At 57.2% G+C, this 23,375-nt stretch overlaps 1 protein-coding gene across 5 annotated transcripts in view; it reads right to left on the bottom strand.

Moving 5' to 3' along the window:
* Positions 1–3,234: 3,234 nt before the first annotated feature.
* LOC123364089 (protein brambleberry-like) overlaps positions 3,235–23,375 on the bottom strand; it is a 25,776-nt gene continuing 5,635 nt past the window's right edge. For 3 of the 5 annotated variants that reach the window (XM_045005887.1, XM_045005885.1, XM_045005886.1), the window contains exons 4-13: positions 21,950–22,135; positions 21,482–21,704; positions 19,384–19,500; positions 17,036–17,215; positions 15,957–16,163; positions 15,192–15,354; positions 13,400–13,464; positions 12,287–12,477; positions 9,000–9,091; positions 3,236–4,005 (exon numbers count right to left, since the gene is read on the bottom strand). In XM_045005887.1, coding sequence (XP_044861822.1) covers positions 3,870–4,005; positions 9,000–9,091; positions 12,287–12,477; positions 13,400–13,464; positions 15,192–15,354; positions 15,957–16,163; positions 17,036–17,215; positions 19,384–19,500; positions 21,482–21,704; positions 21,950–22,135 — 1,560 coding nt within the window. In that variant the 3' untranslated portion in view covers positions 3,236–3,869. Of the gene's footprint in view, positions 4,006–8,999; positions 9,092–12,286; positions 12,478–13,399; positions 13,465–15,191; positions 15,355–15,956; positions 16,164–17,035; positions 17,216–19,383; positions 19,501–21,481; positions 21,705–21,949; positions 22,136–23,375 lie in introns of all 5 variants that reach the window. The other 2 variants (XM_045005883.1, XM_045005888.1) reach the window with 2 other exon arrangements.

Here is a 23,375-nt window from a genome sequence, read left to right as displayed (position 1 = left end):
TCACGTTCCTGGGACACTCCGTCTCATTGCCAGTGGCTGGTGCTGCTCAACAGTGAGGGCTGTTCATTATCAGAAATCTTGCCTTCTCCCCCAGGGTTAGAATGGCAGAGTGAGGCTCTCCTGCAGTGCTCAGACTGGGGGAGATAGGTAATAAAAAATAATAGATAATAATTGGAGATATACCAATCTCCTAGAACTGGAAGGGACCTTGAAAGGTCATCAAGTCCAGCCCCCTGCCTTCACTAGCAGGACCAATTTTTGCCCCAGATCCTTAAGTGGCCTCCTCAAGGATTGAACTCACAACCCTGGGTTTAGCAGGCCAATGCTCAAACCACTGAGCTATCCCTCCCCTTGATAAGGGAGCAAGTGTCCCTCCCTGTCCCTGTAACTACTTATTGTCACCAATGTTTGGAAGAAGTCAACAGGAATGTCTGCAGGCTTTCTAGGGTGTCCCTGTGGCTCAGTGTGGACTTGTCCCCAAGAGGTTCTGGTGCTTGGTCTTATTTTAAATCAGGTGATGGAGCTTCCAGTGCTCTCCAGCAGAGCAATGAGAGAGGACATGATCTCTAACTAAAGTAGCAGCAGCAGCTGTAAGTCTTGTTGCTAACCATCCTCTGTGAAGGTGCTCCCATCACCTACCCTGGGAGAACGTGCAGTCCCCTAGACTTTGACAGGAAGCTTTCCTGGGAGATGCCACCCCCATCTGCCATGAGTGGCTGCAGCTGAGCAAGGGCTGGCTTGAGGTGTGCCCATGTTCCACTCCCCTAGGCCAACTGCTTTCCCCAGGGCCTCTTTCAGAAAGGGAAAAAGCCCAGCTGTGTAGCTCTTACAATGTGACACATTCACTCTCCAGCCCCTGTTACAGCCTGTCTGGCTGCACCAGCAACTCATGGACTATTCCAAGACCTAGGGACAGGCAAGCTTTTTGTGGGGGAGGGGTGTTGAAACTCTCTACACCTCTGCTGGCATTGAGCATTGCCTTGGGAGCAGGTGGGCACTAAGCCAAGGCACCAGCGAGTTTAGCATTAGAGACACTCCCACCCCTTGGTTCTTCCAGCGGCTCTCGGCCCAAAGCATCTTTGACAGTGTGGGGATGGGTCAACAGGCAGGCTCAGAGGCTGGGGCTGCCCTCCCTCCCCTTCGCAAGGAACAGCAGCGGCCCATTGGTTTGCTGCTACCCCTGCACTGACCCAAGCCCCGCACAGCATGCAAGGAAAATCCCCTTCCACCCCTGCCTGTTGGTTCAGGCTCTGCAGGGGTCACGCAGGAGAGAGTTTTCTCACAGATGTTTCTGGGGACATCAGTGCAGCCACCACCTCTTCCTGGTGGCCATTCTAACAACCCCCCCCCTCTGTCCCTGTCTCCCATAGCCCTGTGTTGTGAGCCTGCCCTGGGGGGGTCAGGAACTCACTGGCCACGTGTGGGGCCTCAGGCGCCCTGGTCCCTGGCTGGGTGGGAGCAGTTCTGGGGAATCCCGCAGTGCCCACATGCTGCAACTGCCTCCGCTGACAAGAACCGCCTCTGGCACCAGGCACGCCAGCCCTACAAGTCTCCAGCAGCTGCACGGTTCCAGGTGCTGATCCCTGCTGGTGGTGCCAATGCAAACACCAGCGCATCTCTCGCGGCTCTTGGTAACAGCTATTCAGGACTAACAGCTGAGTGCTGCAAGGAGGGGCTTTGCCCCTCCCCCATCTCCACCCATGCTTTAGAGAGGTCATAGCTGCAAAAAAAAAATCTGCTAGTGGCTGCGTTTGAGAAACCCTGGGCTAGGGAATTTGAACAGCTGCCTGTTGAGGGAACAAGAGGGCCCATAGCCCAGCTTTAGCGTTGCTGCCCATCCCTATTCTCAGGGCGAGCTAGCATCGTCCTGGGCCCCAGGCTTCACTGCTGTGTGGCTGGAGAGAGGGGTCACCCCAGAGCTCTGCAGCCCTGTTCTCCTACCCCCCACTGGCCAGAATCACCCTTACTTTCAACTAGCCAAAGTGCCGGCACGTTGGAACAGGGCCCAGAGGGAGGAAGGTGGGATAGGAAACAGCCCCAAGCCTCAGTTTCCCTCTCCCCCAGGTCAGGTTTCCTACCACCCCCCGGTGCAGTAAAGGAGGTCTAGCCAGGCCTACTTTACCCAGTGCGTAAAGGTTCATGGACTGTCCTCAGGGCCTGTCAAATTGTTTGAGAAAAAATATTTAAGGAGACAGGGAGTTAATTGGAAGCACTAGAGTCTCCTGCTGTGACTGGAGGACTGTTACGATCCTGGCAGATAAACAAGGTACAGTGGCCAAACATCAGTGGACTAAATGTGTGTTGGAAATAGGCCGAACTGGCAAACAAAATCAGGAGGGGCTGGGCTGTTCCACCCACGGCTCCATTTTGGGGCTAACTCCCACCCACCACCTGAGAGGTGTGGCTCTTTCCTCCCCCCCTCCCACGTGTCCTTTTTCTTCCCCAGCTTATTTTCTTCTTTCCTGTCCCTCTTTTCCCCTTCTGTCTAGGGAGAGTCTGGCTCAGCCGGCCACCACGGCTGTAAGTCTGACCAGCAGGAGGCAGCTAAAAGGAGTGCCCGCAGCAGCCTGAGAGTGGTACAAGTTTGCAGGGTCTCTCGGGGGCTACTAAAGCCATGAGCCCTGCCTTGTTTTTCCAGCAGTAAGGTTGCAAATAGAAGTTAGCACTGGAAACAGAAGCTGCTTTCTCTCTCTTTGCTGCTCCTTCCTCTCCCCTTGTGTGTAGTCGTCTTGTTTTGGCTTCTAGGAAGTGAGATCAAAGTTTAACAGCAGCAACAACTTCCCTTTTACCCCAATGAAAAGTTATTTGCATCTTTAATAGCATCTAAAAGACTGCTAAAGGGAGCGTGGGGGGCTGCTTCCTTCTAAAACCTCTCTCGAGCGAACGGAGCGGGAACAAGGGGTGGCGTGAAAACGAAAGCCTGATTTTGTGTTTTACATTTCAAACGCTTGAACAGTTTTTCCTTCTGGATCTGTAGTAAAAAGTTAAAAGAATGGTTAGTGGTGGGTTTGCCGTGGTGCGAAGCAGGCTGAGGTCTCTGTATACCAAACCCCACACCTTGGTTAATACTGTTAAAAGTGTTGACAGGACCCTGACTGTCCAACATTATTTTCATCTAAATTAATACAACCCCATCCCCATTTAGCCAGAGGTTGGAGCCCCTGTCCACAGCCCAGGAACTCTCAGGTTTCTTTTGAGACAGACACGGAAATCCCAGCAGTAGATAAACGTTGTTTATTAAACCAATGTGCAAACAGCAGATTTCCATATAAAACTTGGCTACCAACATGGCACCTTCTTACCCCAGGCATCTTTACTGACAAGAGGTTTGTCCCAATGGTGCTGAGGGAGCTGCAGTCTGTGCTGCCGGCTCAGCTAAACCCGGATGAGTGTCTCAAGGGCTGGCAGAGGTGGAGCAGGCCAGAAGAACCCAGCTGGAGCTGGGCAGCTGTGGCCACTAGAAAAGCCAGCTTGGACTTGTAAACAGAGTCCACTGGCTCCTGAGTCAGTGTGAACGTAGAAGCTCCTCATCTCCTGCAGTTTTCATGGGGTGAAGCATTTGAGACACGTTGGAACATTCACAGAGCAGGGTGGTCTATTTAAAATGGGGCTTTCCTCAAAGAAGCTCCATGAGACCCTAGAAAAGCTGCCAGACAGGGGCTGCCAGGCCCTCTGCAGACGTAGTCCCTCCATTCAGACGTACACATTAAAATCAAAGGCAGTGTTTAAAATAATGCCACAGAATGGCTGTTGCTGAGACGCGGGGGTGGTGCCCCAGCTGCACTCCAGGAGTCCACAGGTCCCTGGCCAACCACCCAAGGTCCAGACTAGCCTAGCGGCTGCACAGGTTCGACGGCGAGCCCCAAGGCTCAGCTGGTGTAGGATACTTGTCCAGATACATGAACGTGGCAAAACTCCTGTCCGGGAACAGCCTTCTTCCTGCATGGCTGCCCGGCCTTGGTGATGCCCTGGCACAGGCGTCGCGGAGACATCGAAGAGGTGGACCTGGAAGAATGGTGAGACAGGCTGATTATACCTGCAGGTCTAGAGCCCTGTGGATCAAGTGTGGGGTCAGGTCAGCAACCACCAGGCTCTCACCAGCAGCAGGGGGTACCCCAGAGCTAAGGGGGGGGGGTGTCTCTGGGCAGCAGGCCGGGTTTGTTGGTAGCTCCAATGGAGAGGAAGTTAAGCTGCCGAAACAGCCACCCTAGGCGAAGCCAGCTACCAGTAATCAATGCTTCCAGCCCCTCCCTGCATCCAACTCTCCCTCCACCTGGTCCTCATCTACCATCCCCCCAGCTCCTCCCCACCTGCCTTGCTCTTGGATTTCACCCCCTGGCTCTCTCACTTCCTCCTCTCAGTCCCCCACACTCATCCTCTGGGCCGTCCGCTTGGGAGCGGACAACACCCCGCTTAGGCACACTTCCTCGCCCTGATCTCGCCATTCCACCTGCAGCCCTGCCTCAGCTCTCCCACTCGCCCAAGGGCTGTTCATGTGCCATACTGGGGCAGACCAATGGTCCGTCTAAACCTGTATCCAGTCATCTGACTGGCCAATGCCAGGTGCCCCAGAGGGACTGAACAGAACTGGGCAATCGAGTGATCCATCCCCTGTTGTCCACTCCCAGCTTTGCCAGTCAGAGGTTTAGGGACACTCAGAGCATGGGGTTGCATCCCTGGCCATCGTGGCTAATAGCCACTGAGGGACCTGTCCTCTATGAATATATCCAGTTCTTTTTTGATCCCTGTTATAGTCTTGGCCTTCACAACATCCCCAGGCAGTGAGTTCCCCAGGCTGACTCTGCATTGTGTGAAGAAGTGTACTTCCTTTTGTTTGTTTTAAACCTGCCTATTCATTTCATTGGGAAGGGGCAATAACACAGTCACTTTCTCGAAATCAGTCATGATTTTATTAGTTGTCTCTTTTCCAAGCTGAAAAATCCCAGTCTAACTTCATCTAGTCTTTTTAATCTCTCTCACCAACCTGCTCTCCCTGCAGCTGAGTTCCTGCATCGCCGGGTCTCTTTCAGCACCATCCATCAGCCCCCTCCCTCGCGTCCTGTCTCGTGGCCTTTCTGTGCCTTCCAGACCCGCAGTGTTGACGACGTCTCATCTGCTCTAAGCCCTCCCCTCCCCTTCTTACATTCATGCAGTAGCTGATTTCTGTCCACGAATCCACTCTCCTCCACCCATGACTCTCTTCCCTCCTCTCCCCAGGTCTGTCCCACCAACCCTCAGGCCTGGCTCACCCCCACTATCGACTGCAGAGCGTCTCTGACTGGTGGAAATCCCATGACTTCCTCCGCTGCGGATTCATTCTCTCCTTCGGTTCTGCCATCTATGTAGACGGATGCCTCCACTTCTCTGACTACACTGAATCCCACGCCCACAGTGCCAGCTGCATTTCACCACCTTGGACTCAAACCTTCCCTCCCCGCCACTCCCGCTGTTCTCCTCCTGCCCAGGATCGCGCCAAATTCTTCCAAGAGAAAATTGACAAGTGGATGCAGCCTTCTCCTTCCCTCCTTCCCCATCAGACGCAGTGTCCCGCTCTCCTCCTCTAACCTCTCCACTCATCACCCCAGTTACCTCATCCCATCACCTGATCTCCCTCGTGCCCACTCTCCTCCGGCTCTTCCCCTCACAATACAAACATGCTCTAGCTTCTCCCATTAAAAAAAAATCCCATTTGCCTGTCCAACTACAGCCCGATCTCCCTGTAGTTTCTAAGCTCATTGAATGCACTGTCTAGTATCGCTGTCTGGGATTCCTCTCTTCCAATTCCACCCTACACTCCCCCCTCCAATCCAGCTTCTGCCCCTTACACTCCACTGAAACTTCTCTTGCCAGAGTCTCTCAGAACCAGCACTCCATCCTCATCCTCCTTGACCCACCAGCAGGGGCGGCTCTAGGTTTTTGGCCGCCCCAAGCAGTCATGCCCGGGAGGCGCCCCGGAGCCGCGGACCTCCCGCGGGCATGACTGCGGAGGGTCCGCTGGTCGCACGGCTCGGCTAGACCTCCCGCAGCTGCGGGCGGTTCGCAGGTCCGGCGGCTCCGATTGAGCTGCCGCAGGCATGCCTGCGGGAGGTCCAGCCGAGCCGCGGGACCAGCGAACCGTCCGCAGTCATGCCTGCAGGAGGTCCACTGGAGCCGCCGGCCGAGCGTCCCCTCCGCAGTCATGCCTGCGGCAGGTCCGCTGCTCCCGGGGCTCCGGTGGACCTCCCGCAGGCATGACTGCGGCAGGTCCGCCGGCCCAGCCTGCCGCCCCCCCGGGAAAGGGCCGCCCCAGGCAGGAGCTTGCCCCGCTGGGCTCTGGAGCCGGCCCTCCCCACCAGCCACCTTCGCCATGATCCTCTTGTTGAAATATTGTCCTTCCATGGACTGCCTACCTCTCAGTCGCTCCTTCCGTGTGTCTTTCAGAGAAATCCTGCTCTAACTTCGTGTGGGGTTCCACGGGGCTCTGTCTGTGGTCCCCTTCTCTTCTCCCTTTACACCCTATCAATGGCTAATCTCATCTGCAAACACAAATTCAACTACCATTCTTCTGCTAGTGACTCACAGATCTACCTCCACTCCAGACTTGGCCAGATTACAGTCTCCACCCGGCTCCGACATCTCCTCATGGATGGAATCATAGCACCATCGGTTTGGAAGGTCCCTCAAGAGGCCCTCAAGTCCAGCTCCCTGCACTGAGGCAGGACCAAGTATACGGGGACCATCCCCGACAGGTATTTGTCCAACCTGGTCTTAAAAACCTCCAGTGATGGTGATTCCACAACCTCCCATGGAAGCCTATTCCAGCGCTAAACTCCCCTTATAGAGTTGGAAAGTTTTTCCCAATATCTAATCAGATAAATGTCTAGCCATCAACTCAGGTGCAATATTGCTAAACCAGAGCTCTTCGTCTACCCTCAGCCCCCATCCCAAGCCCTCCCCGATCACTGTGGACAATCCCACCATCCCGCCCATCACTCAAGCCCTCCCCGATCACTGTGGACAATCCCACCATTCCGCCCATCACTCAAGCCCGTAACCTGGGCAGCATCTTCAACTCAGACCTCTCTCTAGGTCCTCGCATCCAGGCGGTGTCTAAATCTTGTCGATTATTTCTGCAAAACATCTCTAAGATCCAGCCTCTCTCATCCATCCACACAGCTAGAACTGTGGTCCAGGCTGTCATCTCAATTACTGCAGCATCCTTCTCTCCGGCCTTGACAAATGCAGTCTTGCCCTGCTCATACCCAGGCAGAATGCTGCTGTGAAGATTATTCTCCTAGGCTGTCACTTTGACCACGACACCTGTCTCTTTGGATCCCTCCACTAGCTGCCTCATCTCCATTGTATCAAACCTAAGCAGCTCGTCTTCACCTCCAGGGCCCATCACCACCCTATCATCTCATTCAGTATCAAAATGCCAACATCAGCCTCCACCCCCCTCTTGCTAGATTTTCAAACCAATAACTTGGTGCTTTCTCCCGTGTTGCCCCTTGCTCTTGGGAGAAGCTTCCGCAAGCACCCAAAAAGCCACCTTGTTATCGTCTGTCAAAACTCTCCTTTGCAGCGAGGTCAGAAAACTTGAGAACGAGGCAGTTGGCGCGTAGAGATGACAGCCCATCACGCTGATCAGTGTTGTCTCACAGTGTCCTTGTACTTCCCCATTGGTCTGCCTCTAGCCACTAAAGCCAGGGACCACTTAGCAAAGTCAGGGCATCAGAAGCCAATGGCCTCGAGATTAGGAGAGAGAATGCAGCATTTAGTCCCTAGAGGGAGTGGCCCAGCTTGTTCCACTTGGAAAGCAAACCATACTCCTGGGGGAATTTGGCATCACTGCGCATGTGCAAAATTCACGGCCCCCGCAGATTTCTTTGCTTCCCCGCAGAAAAATGGCTTCTGACAGTGAACCAAAGGGAAGCTGCAAGAGCAGTCATGTGCCCCCTCCCCAGCAGTGCAGGCAGGTCGCTTTGGGCACCCAGAGCAGCTGGTAGGGATGTAAATCACCGCAGGGTGGGGAGATTGGACAGTCATGTGTGTGCATGCGCACGAGAGAGACAGACACACACACACTGGTCCCTCTCGCTCGCTATTAGAGCACACTCGGCGTGGAGGGGCAGGGCTTTGGGGCGTTTCTGAAGAGATAGAGCAGGCTCAGTTCCCTCAGGCAGAGCAGAATGTAGCAGCCTGCCTGCTTAGTGAATTGTTCCCGTTGCTCTTAGTGAGTTTCCCCAGGAGTATAAAAACAGGTATAAAAATTTTAAGGCTCCTTTGCATTACCAGAGTGGTGCAGAGGACAGTATGGCTTATGGAGCTTTAGTGATTAGAACTGGTCTAAATTCTTGGACTGAAAAAAAATTCCCATCAAAATGTGCTCCATGAACTCTCTGGAGATGGTCAGTAGCCAGTGTAAATTGGGAGTTTGAGTGCGCAGCCCTTGCTTGCTCTTCAGTTGCCTATGACGCAACTCTGAGCACATGGCTGCATATATTTGTTGGCTAATAACTAGAAGTAAAGGGTCAACATTAGCTACTTTACTGTTAAACAGAGCAGGGTTGGTGATTTCCTCCAATGCTCTCCACTCCCACTCTCCATTCACTGTATTGTAGTTTAAATACAACTACCAAAATAATTGAAAGCAGCTTGATTATATTGTGTAATTGACAAAAAATATGCAGAATTTTAAAATATCGTGTGCAGAATTTTTTCGGCACAGAATTCCCCCAGGAGTAAAACCAGCAGCCATGGGACAACTGTCGCCCAGAACGTGTCTGCAGCATTTCTCTCCTCTGCCCATCACGTAGGTCAGGCCACCCTCGCCTGGGGATGGCTTATTGCACCATCCGTCACCCCTTCTCTTAGAGGCAGGGCCGGTTACTAGCAGGAATAACCCAGCCGCAAAGCATCCCTTGGGGATGCCAGCGCTGGCCAGCAGGGATCAGTGAAGCGTTGCGCAGAAGGAATCCGCCGCAGCCTGTTCAGAGAGGGGAGCAGCGCGCTCTACTCACATGTCGCTAGCCATGGACTGGTCCGGGCTATAGGACCTGAAGTCAGAGAAGGGCTCGAACGCGGGGTCCAGGTGGCGCCTCTCCAGTGTGGCCTGTTCGGGAAAGAGCGAGTCACGTGTGGCGCTGATGAGGAGGAAGACAAGCTCCCCGACAGCGAGAGAACCAGCATCACCTGCAGGCCCAGTGCCAGAGCCCCCCCGTTGCTACCGAGAATCTGAACACCAGCTGTTGCTCTTGCTTCTAGAGCAGCGAATCCCCGCAGGGAAGCGTGCCCAGGAGCTGTGGCTCGGAATTTATGGCCCAGCAAGAGGCTGCAGCACCATGCAGGGTGGATCTGACGGTGCTTTGGCGGTAGTTGCCGGTCTGATCCATCGCAGCCCTCAAGGCCTGGCTGTTGAGGGCACTGATGGGATCCCCTGGAACCTCCCCCTTGATATCCCCAAGCGGAGGCAGGATTAGGACGTGCCAGGCCCTTGCCCCCTGCATGTCGATTGGTCACTTGGTGCAGAACCGGCTGCCAAGACAATCCCAGCCTTCCCTCCCCATCCCATCATGTCAGCAGCTAGAGTCCCTGTCTCTGACCCTGCATGCTGGATCACCAACCCCGGCTTGAGCAGTGTCACACGCCCAGCCACCCCCACACCCTGCTACCACCCTACGAGCTCGGGAACCAGCCATGCACAGAAGCAAGTTGTGTTGGTAACACGGCCCGGGAAGGAGACTCTGGACAGGTTTCCACCCACGGCTAGGTCAGACTCCCCAGGCGCAAGTCCTGGCCTGCCCCAGCTCTTGGGTGCTGAAAACCCTCCCTCGTCCCCAGGCCAGCACCCCTTGCACCAGACCCACTCCCAAGCCCTTTTAACAACCAGTTTCTGTCCACCCACATCCATCCAAGAGCCACTCCGGATCTGAAGGGTGAACCAGTTACTGCAGGACCTCAGGGTCTGGGTGAGAGCTATGGAAATTCCCAGGTCAGTCACTTTCACGGGGACCAGGGTACGAGACAGCAGATCTTCTCTTCCCACCCAGTGACCCAGCTGGGGGAAGCCCGCAGGCCCTGCCTGCACTGGCCCCCTGGCCGGGCTCCCACGCCAGAGCCACATTTGCCCAGCTCGGCTGAAATCAGCGGCTTTGTTTCTGCCGGCGTGAGCTTGGCCCCAGCACCGGAATGTGCAGACCGGCTTTGGGGAAAATGGCGCCCTGGGCAAACTTGTATTTTCACGCTCCTGGCCCCCAAGTGGGCAGCCCCCCCAATGCCCCTGGCCCCCATAGGCTTCCCAGGCTCCCCACCCTCCTGCACCCCTAGCCCCTGCACTGTGCCCCCTTGGCCCATGTGGGGAAAGTAACCTGGAGGCACAGAGCCCTGACATTGCTCCTCACTCCCCCCTCCACAGCCCCCTGGGGGGCCCAGAGGAATGTTGGTGGGGGGGTGGGGGGATCAGTAGCTGTGCATCACCGCTCAGCCCCTCCCCCCATTCCTCCGCTGGGAGAAACCTGGATCCCCCCCCGCCACACGCACACGCAGCGCTCCTCTGTGCTGCCGCACGGTGCCCCCATGACCATGGTGCCCCAGGCAACTGCCCAGGGCCCCCCCAAGGCCAGCCCTGAAGCTGTGCCTTTTAATGCTCTCTGCCCCCCATGCCTGCAACAGCCGGTGCCAAGCCGCCCAGGGCACTGGGGAGAGGGGGAGGGGCCCCTCACAGCACTGGTTAGTGATGCACAGCCAACGTCCCCAACCCACGTTAACCAGAATGAATGGAGAGACCCCGGGGGCATCTCGGCCGACAGCACGGACAGTGGCTCCGATTACTGAAAGCCTGTTCTCCCCTGTCCGCCTCTCCCCATCCCCACTCTCCTGCCTGCCTCTCCCCGAGCCCCATGGCGGGCAGCGCCAGCCACACACACCCCTGCCCCCCTCTCCCCGAGCCCCATGGCAGGCAGCGCCAGCCACACACACCCCTGCCCCCCTCTCCCCGAGCCCCATGGCAGGCAGCGCCAGCCACACACACCCCTGCCCCCCTCTCCCCGAGCCCCATGGCGGGCAGCGCCAGCCCCACACCTCCCTGCCCACCTCTCCCCGAGCCCCATGGCGGGCAGCGCCAGCCCCACACCCCTGCCCGCCTCTCCCCGAGCCCCATGGCGGGCAGCGCCAGCCCCACACCTCCCTGCCCGCCTCTCCCCGAGCCCCATGGCGGGCAGCGCCAGCCCCACACCCCTGCCCGCCTCTCCCCGAGCCCCATTGCGGGCAGCGCCAGCCCCACACCTCCCTGCCTGCCTCTCCCCAAGCCCCATGGCGGGCAGCGCCAGCCCCCCACCTCCCTGCCCGCCTCTCCCCAAGCCCCATGGCGGGCAGCGCCAGCCCCACACCCCCCTGCCCGCCTCTCCCCGAGCCCCATGGCGGGCAGCGCCAGCCACACACCCCTGCCCGCCTCTCCCCGAGCCCCATGGCGGGCAGCGCCAGCCCCACACACCCCTGCCCGCCTCTCCCCGAGCCCCATGGCGGGCAGCGCCAGCCCCACGCACCCCCCCGCCTCTCCCCGAGCCCCATGGCGGGCAGCGCCAGCCCCACACACCTGCCCGCCTCTCCCCGAGCCCCATGGCGGGCAGCGCCAGCCCCACACACCTGCCCGCCTCTCCCCGAGCCCCATGGCGGGCAGCGCCAGCCCCACACCCCTGCCCGCCTCTCTCCGAGCCCCATGGCGGGCAGCGCCAGCCCCACGCACCTGCCCGCCTCTCCCCGAGCCCCATGGCGGGCAGCGCCAGCCCCACACACCCCTGCCCGCCTCTCCCCGAGCCCCATGGCGGGCAGCGCCAGCCACACACACCCCTGCCCGCCTCTCCCCGAGCCCCATGGCGGGCAGCGCCAGCCACACACACCCCTATCTGCCTCTCCCCGCCCCCACTCTCCTGCCTGCCTCTCCCTGTGCCCCACAGCAGGCAGCGCCGGCCACACACACCTGCCCGCCTCTCCTTGTGCCCCACGGCAGGCAGCGCTGGCCCTGCCCCCAGTCTCCTGCTCACCTCTCCCTGTGCCCCACGGCGGGCAGCGCCGTTCTCTTCCCCCGCACCCCACCCCACCCCCCACACACTCTCCTGCCCGCTTCTCCCTGAGCCCCCCAGCAGGTAGAGTCAGCCCTGCCCCCACTCTCCTTCCCGCCTCTCCCCAAGCCCCACGTCGGGCAGCCTCGTTTCCCTCCCCCCCATACTCCTGCCTGCCTCTCCCGGTGCCCCACCATAGGCAGTGCCAGCCCTGCCCCTGCACACGGCGCCAGCTTCCCACCACTTACCCGCCTCTCCATCACCTCCTGCCTGCTGGCGCGGCTCAGACTGATGCGGCGCAAGTTCCCGATGGGGACGCAGGGAGCTGGCGGAGCAGCGGCTCTCGGCTGTGCCTTCCAGCCTGTAGGGGGCAGCGGCACGCCCCCATCCCGAAAGGGGTTTCCCGTCAGCGGGGACACCCTCCCCAGGCAGGAGTCGTCTGCAACACATTAATGGCTAGCACAGCGGGTACACTGGTCAGTCCCCTCCAGTACCCGGCTCCTGCGCCCACAGACAGGCTGAGCCATTCAACGCTGGAGCCCCAGGAGCGCGCCTATGGCTCTCAGCCTCCCTACCCCAGCCCACCCGCTACGGCACAGCCCCTGTGCGTGCAGCTCTCCAGCCACATGGGCCTGGCACACACCCCAGCCCTAGAGGCTCTGCCGTCTAACGCACGGGGCTCTGGAGCGGTTCCTGCCACATCCCCACCGCGGCTCAGCTGGAGAGGCTGCGGCCTCTGGATACTGCAGAGCCGACGGGCTTTGATGAGCAGCAGAGAGAAGTCTCACTAAGGGAGCTTTAAGCAGCCCAGCTGCCTAAGCCAAGGAGGGGGAAGGAAGGTCCAGTGGTTAGGGCTCCGGCTTAGGACATGGGAGACCGGCATTCAGGCCCCAGCTCTGCTGTGAGCTTCCTTCAGCAAGTCACCTAAGCCTCCTCCGTGCCTCAGTTTCCCATCTGTACAATGGGGATAACAATGCTTCCCTGCCACACAGGCGTGACGATAGATACGTTTAGAGTTTGTGAAGCGCTTTGAGATCTACGGAGGAAATGCGCTCGGTAAGAAACAGGCATTCACTGTTACTGTTGTTATTTAAGGTATTCAGGCCGAGTGCAGGTCCCTCTACAGACTGGGTGTCCAAGCTCTCCGGGGAGGTGGGGGTGATTGTCCCATAGAGGGATCAGGTCTTGCATCGACAGGGTGGGTAGATACTAGTGCTCTGATACACCCCAGCTCCCAGCCAGCCAGGGACAGGGATCTGCTCTCTTCAGACGCAGCATGGCGGAGCGGGGTTTGCTGCAGCGCTCTGGCACGCAGCAACGTGTTCCCCAGGCACCCTCCGTACTGAACTCATCTCACTTACCCTGCAGGTAGCCCATCTCCTCCAGCTTGTTCAGCTCTTCCCGCAAGAGGCCGATTTCACACTCCCTGCCAGGGGAAGGATGAAAGGTTACAAGACTCCATCACCAATGACATTTCACCCCAAGTCCTGCCCAGCTAAGCCCCTGCCCCATTCCCACCCTTCAGAGCATGAAGCTGCAGGGTGTCCTAGCCGGGGGCGCATGTGTCCCCTACAGACCAGATGGGGAGAGCCCTCTCTGCACCAAGCATCTGATTTAGTTGGGGATTGGTCCTGCTTTGAGCAGGGGGTGGGACTAGATACCTCCTGAGGTCCCTTCCAGCCCTGATATTCTATGATTCTACGATCTCTCTCTCATCATCCTTTTCTTCTATGTGCATCAATTTGTAAGTTTCAGAAGAGGTGTCCCTGGGTGCATGTGCATTAGGCGACAGAACAACGAAGAGCAGACGTGCCGCAGACACGTGCCCAATCCTCAGCCCCTTCAGGCCACAGCTGGAAGAGCAGAGGGGCCTCCCGCCTCCGTGGCAGATTGATCCTGCCAGACAAGTGGGTGTAGAATGGGGGAGTGAGATCCAGAGCCGGGGCGCCCCGCCCCGAGGAGAGGACACACTAGACCTAGATGTGCACAAACATCCCAGCTGACGTCCACTGGCCTGGCCACACATGGGAAGATTTGGTCCTCAATACCTGTGGGGGCATCCAAACCATACCAGGCTTCCGACACCAGCACCCGCACCCGGAGCCGCACGCAGAAGCGGGACCCAAGGCACTGGACAGCTGGTGTAACACGCCACTAACACAGCCAAGCATGGGGTCACCCTAGGACCCAGCTGGGAACCCCCCTGCACAAGGGCTATTGCAGGGTGAGCTCTCTGCTGCCACCCAGAGGCTATTCGGCACCAGCGCACCCCTTCTGCAGCCACTGGTGACAGGTGTTCACTCCTTCCTGCTGACATGATGCTGCGGCTGGGGCTGGGGATCGTGCTGCCGGCTACTACGGCAGCACATGTGCTCCCCAGAGGCTGGACAGCAGCATGGCGGCAAGCAAACCAGCATGGCTGCAGCCAGCCTCTGTGCACCATGTTAGCCCCCAGGGCTGGAGGCTCTGGGGCGCTGCTGCTCAGTTTCCCAGTCTAACACAGAAGGACCTGGGCAAGCAGCAGTCCACGTGAGGCTGCTTGTTGCTCTGCACCTTACAGGCCTGGGTGCTCCTGCTGCAAAGAACTCCTGGGTTCCATTCTCGGCTCTGCCACTGAGTCATTGCATGACCTGTGCCTCAGTTTCCCCCATCTGAACAGCCAGAGGATGTGGTGTAAATCCCGACCCAGAACACACCGACCCACATCAAGCCTGGTATGGTTTGGATGCCCCCACCCCACTGCACACAGACCCCCATGGCGGGCAGGGAGTGTGGAGGGTGAGATGCTATATAAATACCAGGCATTCTCATTACCAGCCTCTTCCCCTGGGATTAGCTGTAACCCGAGTCAACGGACAATCCCGGGCCTCATGTGAGAACAGGGCCACAAACCCTTCCTGGCACCCGACACCGGCCTTGAAAGAAGGCGGCTTTCGAGAGCACATCACTAACTCACTCGACTGGACATGCTAATCCGGACACTCACTAATGTGCGATCAGAGGCCATTTGAAGCGACCTTAGCAGAGAACCGAGGAGGGAAGCTGTTAAATGGGCACATCTGGCCATGCACCTGTTGTCCCCTGCAGTATCCCATACAGGGCTCCAGATTTACCTTGGTTAGCCACGTGCTGGTCCCACCTCCCCGCTCCTACCTGTCAGGGGTGGAGGTGATATGACAGCGGGGACCATCCTTGAGCTCTGCTTCGGGGGTGCTGGCCCCCACTGCCCTCCGGGGAGTCGGCGAGAGCGCCAGAGGCAGCTTCCGGCCCCTCGCGCTCCGGGCGCAGCAGCACACGCTCGCCAGCAGCCAGTTACCTACAAAAACGTGAGCAAAGCCGGAGCTGGGGTCAAGTTCAGAGCAGCGTCCGGCTAGCACAGAAGGGGAGCTGGGGGGTGGGCTGACGGACCTGTGGATTCAATATTTTGTTGGAGGAAAACTTACCTGCTTAGAGCCGGGGGTCAGGGTGCCGGGGGCTAATTCTGGCACTACCACTGACGCCTCGGGGTCTGCGTCCCTGCAACACGGGGGGTTCTGACCCACCCCGCAGGGGGCTGTGGGAGTTAGCACAGGCTGGCGGGAGGAGGAGATTAGCTGGCAAGTGTAACCCAAGCTGACAGGGCGGCTTTGTCCCGCTCTGGTGGCTGGACAACCTGAGCTTTCCAGGTCAGTGGGTGGTGGAAACTGACTGCACCAGCAGCCACAGGAGCGGTCAATGGTCTAGCTCAGGCCTGTTTACCCAAGCGTGGCCAATGGCAGGGCAAACTCTCCCTACGCTCTGCGCCGGCGTGTCCCCAGCTCGCGAGCCCACTCCAGAGCGGGGCTCTGTCTCCGTGGCCCATTCAGCCCTTGGCCTCCCTGCGCAGGTCAGGTCCTGGTTCCAGCGATACAGGAGAGGGGGGGAGCCGGCTGCGCTCACCGGCGACAACGAGCACCAGGAAGAGCGTGAGGGACGTGAAGCCCAGGGAGACGGCGTGGTTGAGCTCGGAGAGCGCGTTGGCGATGACCAGGACCAGGAGCACGGCGCGGGGCAGGCCTGGGGTCTGCAGGAAGGTCATGAGCAGAGCCGAGAGCAGGAAGTAGGCAGTGTGCAGGACGCAGGTGCAGGCGGCACCGAGGCTGACTCCTGCGAGACAGAGAGGGATGGGGAGACGGGCGAGCGGGCGCTTCGCCCCCTGACAGATCCATGCTCGACCAGCGCCATCTCCCGGCTGGTTCCTGCCAGCGGAGTGGCCTGGGGAGAGACGTCTCCTCCTTGCAATGTTCCCCCAAGTCCGGGGGCAGGGACACTACACTGCCCAGCTTCACCCAGGGTTTGGGGGGCTGCGGGAGGGGAGGTCACCACTACGATAATTAACGAGGGGTAGGCGGCATCTCTGCTGCAGGACCTGCCCATGCGGCAGCTTGCTCAATCCATTGCTACTCCCGCCAGCCTCTGACACCCATTCCCGTCGTACCCTCTCCGGGCTGGGACCCTCCCACACCAGGGGGCCAGCGGCTCAGGCCCTGCGATCGGACAGAGGGGCGTCTCCTCCTTTGCAAGTGCCTCTCCCACCCTTCCCCATGACACCTCTGAAACTCCCTCGCCCAAGGCCCATGCTCCCTGCACAGCAGACAAGGGCCTGGAGGCTTTGTGCAGCCCCAGCTGGGGAGGAGAGCGGGAGACCAAGCCCAGGGCTCCAATCCAGGTCTCTGAGCGCAGGGAGGAGAAAGGCCGTATGCTGCCTTATTCACTGGCCACATCCACCCCGCTGAGCAGTGGGCGGTCAGACCCCCTTCGAAGCCCGGAGTCGCTGTTCGGTGCCACAAGTCCCCTCCGGCCTAGGCTGGGCTGCGGAGCCCACCCTGGCGGTGCTGCAAGCAGAGAACCAATCCCTTGGCTGGCCAGTTCCCAGCCCACAGCCACCGAGCAGCGTGTGGCCCAGCGAACTCGGGTGGGAGGAGGCTGCTCAGCTCCTTGCTGCCCTGCGATGCACGTTGCCCCCACCCCCAAGTCACCTGCCCAGCCAATGAATCTCTGGATGTGCAGCAGCCGGCCCTCCACGCTGCTCTGCATGTGACCCACGGCGTAGAGCACCAGGCCCAGGCTCTGGTTCATCCTGTGCAGCTTCCCCATCAGCTCGTCGTAGTACAGGGCTGTCTGGTTCTGATAGGCCAGGAACAGCGCCAGGTTGGCCTCTGGGCAGAGAGGAGCAGAGGATTCAGCGCCAGCGTAGGAACCCAGCTTAGAATGGTGGGGAACTGTCCATCACGGGCAGGCCTGCTGGAGCATCGCAAGCCAGAGGGAGGCCCAGGTGGGATGGCTGGGGTGGAACTGGGCTTTGATTCCCTCTAGGGGTGACACAGCCTGGCATTCGTATTAGGATAGTAATTTAGTTTAATATTTTGCTGAGTGAGTCTATGATGTTACTTTATAGTCTATTATCTCTAGTCTATTCCTGTTCCTGCCAAATGTCTGGGGATTTCCTTTATCAAGTTTAAAATGTACGGTTATTGCCACTGTATGGTTCGCTTCTGCCTCTCCTCACAGTAGGCACAGCCTAGCTGAGGCTGGGACACTGCAATTACAGGGTAGATCCCACATTGAGACAGTTTCTGTCGGATCTGCCAGCACCTCCAGGAAACTGGGAGGGTAGAAGTGAGAATACAGGGTGGGTTCCGGAGAGACACAAGGGAACACAGTTCACCAGTGGTTCCAGCCTCCTCCCGAGTAGCTAGGTCAGCTGTGGAGGTGTTGGTCTCAAGCTGGATCAGGGCGAATTTGCAGGGACCAGACCGTCAAACACATGACAGCTGTTAGTCAGGTTGCTTAATGCGCTACCGGTAACACTCTGCTATGACAGCAATAAGTGTGGTATAGGAACAGTATCGAGGGGCACAGTGTAGTGTATGAGGAATTTGGGAAAGGGTTAATGAACTGGAAATATATGGTTTTTAAATGAAGATCCAGGAGGCAGGTCCCTCTGCCCTTGATGCAGGAGAATGTCACCCTCACAGCCCAATTACCAGCTGCCAGGCCCTCTCCACTCCTCAGCCTGTGCCCGGTTGTGATAACGGGGCCTACGGCTGAGAGCGAAGGTGCGTGCACCTAGAACACCGCACGTGCACGGGGCAAAAGGGACAGGGTGAGTTGTCCCAACAAAGAGGCCGACTGATCTAACTCGAGGCCTGTGGTAAGCTCATGCCCGGTCAACGAGAAAAGTGCAAGTCCTGACCGAAACTGGTGTGTTGGAAATTAAGCCTGGATGGGGGCTGGGGGACAGGGGGGAAACCGCCCCCTGGCCTCTGCCTGCTCTGCTCCCCTGGGAGCCGGGGAGCAGAGCAGGCTGGGGCCGAGTTGCTCAACTTACCACACGGTGAGTGCAGGCCTGACCCCTGCAGCAGTTCTCCGGGGAGTGGGGGCAGGGCAGGGGTGGGGTGGGGGCTTCGGAAAGGGGTGGAGTGGGGACAGGGCAGGGGCAGGGGCTGGAGCAACACGCAGCTGCGCAGGGCACCAGGAAATGTGGTTCCCCAAATTTCCTGGTGCCCTACACAGCTGTGTACTTTGCGTATGGGTAGGGACGGCCCTGGCTACGTGCCATTGTGGGCAGTCCCATCATCCCCTCCCCTCCATACACTTATCAAGCTCAGCCTTGAAGCCAGTTCGGTTTTTTGCCTTGTGTCTAATAAGAGTCTGGCTTAGATGGACAAGGCTGGATATTCTGCAACACGCTGTAAGACTGACCAGGAGGAGGCAGCTAAAAGCCGTGCCCCGAAGAGCTCGATGCGGGTACAACCTTGTCGGGCCTCTGAGTGGCTGATCAGACTGTGCTGGGCCTGTACTTCTCCAGCAGTGAGACTGCAAGTGAGCGTTAACCCCAGAGACAGAAGCTGCATTTTCTATCTCTGCTGTTCTTTTCTCTCACCCTTGTGTGTGCTGCTCTTGGCTTTTAGGAACTGGGATCAGACTTTAACAGCCGCTATAATGCCACCTCCAGCCCAGCTAACAGCTCTTCTCCCCAGAAAGGACAGTTATCTACGAGACTGTCCAACAGGGAGGGGATTTCCTTCTAAAAAGCTCTCTCCAGACAAAGGGAAAGGGATATTACAATGAAAAGCTGATTTAGTAACTTACATTGATTTCCCTTCTTTTTTTGAATCTTGATTAAGAGGATGCCTAAGGGTGGGTTTGCCCTGGGACCAAGCAGGCTGAGGTCTGTGTGTACCAAACCCCGAACCTTGTTTAACCCTGGGTCATGTTAACACCTTTGGCCCTGAGCCCCATATATTCCAGCTCAACAATACACCAGCCCCACCCACGCTGGCCAGCAGGGAGCAGCCTGCCCTGCCAGCAGCAGTCACGGTACCTATTTTGGAGTAGACCTCCTGGGCTCGCCTTTGCATCTGGGTGAGGTCGGTGAGGATGGCTCTGTGTCCTTGCTGCAGCTCCAAGTCCTGGTCATCTAGGTGGGTGCTCACGTTCTCTGCGGGGGAGACAGGGCAGAGCTCAGGTCCTGGCAGAAGCTCCCGTGAAGCCACTCCCCATGTTAAGTGTCATGCACGCCTGTGATCTAGTCACCCACCAATGGTAAAAGCCTCTTAGCCTAGGTGAGCAAAGATGCTGCAGAGGAGGTCACACTGTGCCTCCCTCTTCTAATCAAACCTAAGTGCCTCCTTCCAAACCTAATGCCCACATACGACCTCTACATGCGCCAAGAGAAGGGGAGGGCAGCAGGGAGAGGCGGGAGCCACACGGAGACTGCCGGAGGGTCAGGCTGCCAGACAGCATCATGCTCTCCCGCACGGGAGCTGGGCTCATTGGAGCAACCAGGACTTGTGGAGGTTCTTGCTCATCCCCATTTTACAGCCAGGCTGACTGAGCCATCACACGATCCAGCCACTGGATTCGCCCCGAGGTCCATGGCTCAGGTGGGAATCAGATGTTGGGTCTGTTCCTGGCTCCTGGTCCTTTGCTGTAGCTTCCTGGCTAGCTCAGGGAAGGGGAGGAGTAATGATAGAGGGGGTGGATCCCCTCAGCTGGGAACAAGGGTGGAAATTTCTTCTCTGGGACTCACGAGTCAGGTTTAGCCACAGCTGGCTCAGTGGGGCCCGGCCTGGGTCCCTGAAACTAACGGGCACCAGCATTGCCGCAGGAGCATTAGACACTCTAAGTCAACGGCTCCTGAATTTGTCCATCCCTTTCCCTAGCATGTCCTTCCACAACCATACTCCTGTGACTTCCCTTTTCGATCCCAGGTCCCCATCCCCTAGAATCACCCTCTTAACATAAGAACGACCGTACCGGGTCAGACCAAAGGTCCATCCAGCCCAGTATCTGTCTACCGACAGTGGCCAATGCCAGGTGCCCCAGAGGGAGTGAACCTAACAGGCAATGATCAAGTGATCTCTCTCCTGCCATCCATTTCCACCCTCTGACAAACAGAGGCTATGGACACCATTCCTTACCCAGCCTGGCTAATAGCCATTAATGGACTAAACCTCCATGAATTTATCTAGTTCTCTTTTAAACCCTGTTATAGTCCTAGCCTTCACAACCTCCTCAGGCAAGGAGTTCCACAGGTTGACTGTGCGCTGTGTGAAGAAGAACTTCCTTTTATTTGTTTTAAACCTGCTGCCCATTAATTTCATTTGGTGACCCCTAGTTCTTGTATTATGGGAATAAGTAAATAACTTTTCCTTGTCCACTTTCTCCACATCACTCATGATTTTATATACCTCTATCATATCCCACCTTAGTCTCCTCTTTTCCAAACTGAAAAGTCCTAACCTCTTTAATCTCTCCTCATATGGGACCCATTCCAAACCCCTAATCATTTTAGTTGCCCTTCTCTGAACCTTTTCTAATGCCAGTATATCTTTTTTGAGATGAGGAGACCACATCTCTACACAGTATTCAAGATGTGCGCGTACCATGGATTTATATAAGGGCAATAAGATATTCTCCATCTTATTCTCTATCCCTTTTTAATGATTCCTAACATCCTGTTTGCTTTGACTGCCTCTGCACACTGTGTGGACGTCTTCAGAGAACTATCCACGATGACTCCAAGATCTTTTTCCTGATTAGTTGTAACTAAATTAGCCCCCATCATATTGTATGTGTAGTTGGGGTTATTTTTCCCAATGTGCATTACTTTACATTTACCCACATTACATTTCATTTGCCATTTTGTGACCCTTCCCCACACCAGAATCTCCCTTGACCCTCTTTCTCACACCCTTTCCCCCCAAAACCACACTCTTAACCCGCTTTTTCCAGTCTCATGACCCTCCTCCCCATCAGAACCACCCTCTTGTGTAGCTGGGAACCCCCCACACCACCACCTCATTTAGCAAGATGGGAAGTCAAGCCCCTCCTCCCCCCGACAGCTGTTTGCAACCTCCGGAGAACCCCTGCTCTAGGGAGACGGGAGACGCTCCATGCCCTTGTCTCCCTGTTCTCACCCATCCTCTTGGTGATGCCCTCAATGAGCTGAGCCACCTGCTGCTGCCCGCTGGCAATCAAGGCCTTCTCCTGAGTCAGCTGCTCCAGGTTGCTGTGGATGGAGGACTCCATCTCCTCCTGGCCGCCCTGCAGCTTTTCCTGCTGGAGCAGCAGCTCATGCTGGCTGCTCACCACCTTGTGCAGGGACTCTGCTGTCAGCTCTTTCAGTTCCTCCTGGCCGTCCTGTTAGCGAGACACTGACTCAATCAGCAAGGTGTCAGTAGCGGTGCAGAGACTGCAGTGGTGCATGCTGAGGACTAAGAGATTACAAGTCCCAGCATGCCATGCTTAACAGTGGAGCATTGCACGCTGGGATCGGTCATCTCCCTCTCTGCATCAAAGACCACGGTGGCTGTGCCCTACTGTTCACTCCGCCCTTTGTTCATTGGCTCAGACCTCTTTGGAGCCACCCACCCGCCACGACCCACCTTCAGAAGCCTCATGGCCTCCAGCTGACTCATGGCGGCGGAGACCAGGGTGTTGACCGTGTGCTCCGTCCGGCGCTTGAACTGCATCTGGCGGGTGGAGTAGCAGACGGCGCGGGCCCGGTTGCTGACGATGTGGTAGGCGTTCCAGGTGTCAGGGTCCATGTCAGCAGTGCATTCTGCGAGGGGCTGGTTAGAAAGACAGCCAAGCAGGACTAGGTTCAATAAGGCCACAGGAGAGGGCCCTTCCCAATGCCCCTCATCCCTCCTAGCCCAGGAACTGCATGGCAGTACTCCAGAGAAAGCAAGAGGGGACCTGATCATGGCGTATCAGTAACTTCTCAGGGTTTTATAATCCAGCAGAGAAAGGCAGAACAAGAACTGAAGGCTAGGAGCTGAAGCCAGACCAAATCCAGCTGGAAAGAAGACCCATTTTTAACGGTGAGGGTGATTAGCCATCGGGACCAAGCTCCCCAGGGATGTGGCGGATCCTCCATCTCTCGGTGTCTTCGGATCCTGACCAGCCTTTGTGGAAGAGATGCTTTAGCCACACCCATGCTGCTGGCCTCGATACACGTGTAAGTGGGTGTACTTCGACGTGCTGTGACATGCAGAAAGTCAGGCTGGATGAGCAAATGGTCCCTTTTGGCTTTAATCTAGGAAACTATGAGAAGCAGGTCGTGAAACGGCAAAGCTGTCCTGGGTCCCCACAAGATAATAGCTTCTACAGCTATGGACAGTTTAGGACTCAAATAATAGGACCAACCTGGGTGAATTATCCTCACAAGCAAGACCGACCTAGTCTCACACAGCTGAAGCACTATTGTGTGAGACCAAAGTACCCTACCATGGGCAGATCTCAAGGGCAGATAGATGCCTTGCATAGTGGGCCTTGCTGCCTAAGATCTAGCATCGGACTGGGAATCAGGAGACCCGAGGTCTATTCTTGGCTCCACCACTGACTCAGCATGTGACTGTACACAAGTCACATCCCTGTGTGCCTCAGTTTCCCCTCTTTAAAATAGAGCGAGTCGCACTGACTCACCTTTGCAGAACATTTAGAACCCTAAAGCTGAAAAGTGCTATGCAGGAGCTATTCATCACAAATGGATTGACACAGCCCTGGTGTGGGCGCACCTGGGATTTTGTGCTCAGTCCTGGACACCATGGGACTGAGAGAGACTGTGACACTGGAGGGAGTTGGGGAAAAAAAGCAACAGACGTGATCAAGGGCTGGAGGGAAAGAGTATGCAGGGCTACGTGGCTAACTGATAGCGAGCTAGGCAGACGATATGCCTCACATTTGAAAGAGGAGCACCACAGAGGGAGAGGAATTACACAGGGCAATACCCACGTGTGAGACGGGATGAGATAAGGAGCGGGGATACTGCGTAGCGAACTCGCCGGGGCTGTGGAACCCAAGGCAATT

Source organism: Mauremys mutica, chromosome 2 (assembly GCF_020497125.1).
Source record: "Mauremys mutica isolate MM-2020 ecotype Southern chromosome 2, ASM2049712v1, whole genome shotgun sequence".
Classification (NCBI taxonomy): Eukaryota; Metazoa; Chordata; order Testudines; family Geoemydidae; genus Mauremys; species Mauremys mutica.
Note: the sequence above shows the minus strand (reverse complement) of the source record. Positions and strands in the feature narration are given on the sequence as shown.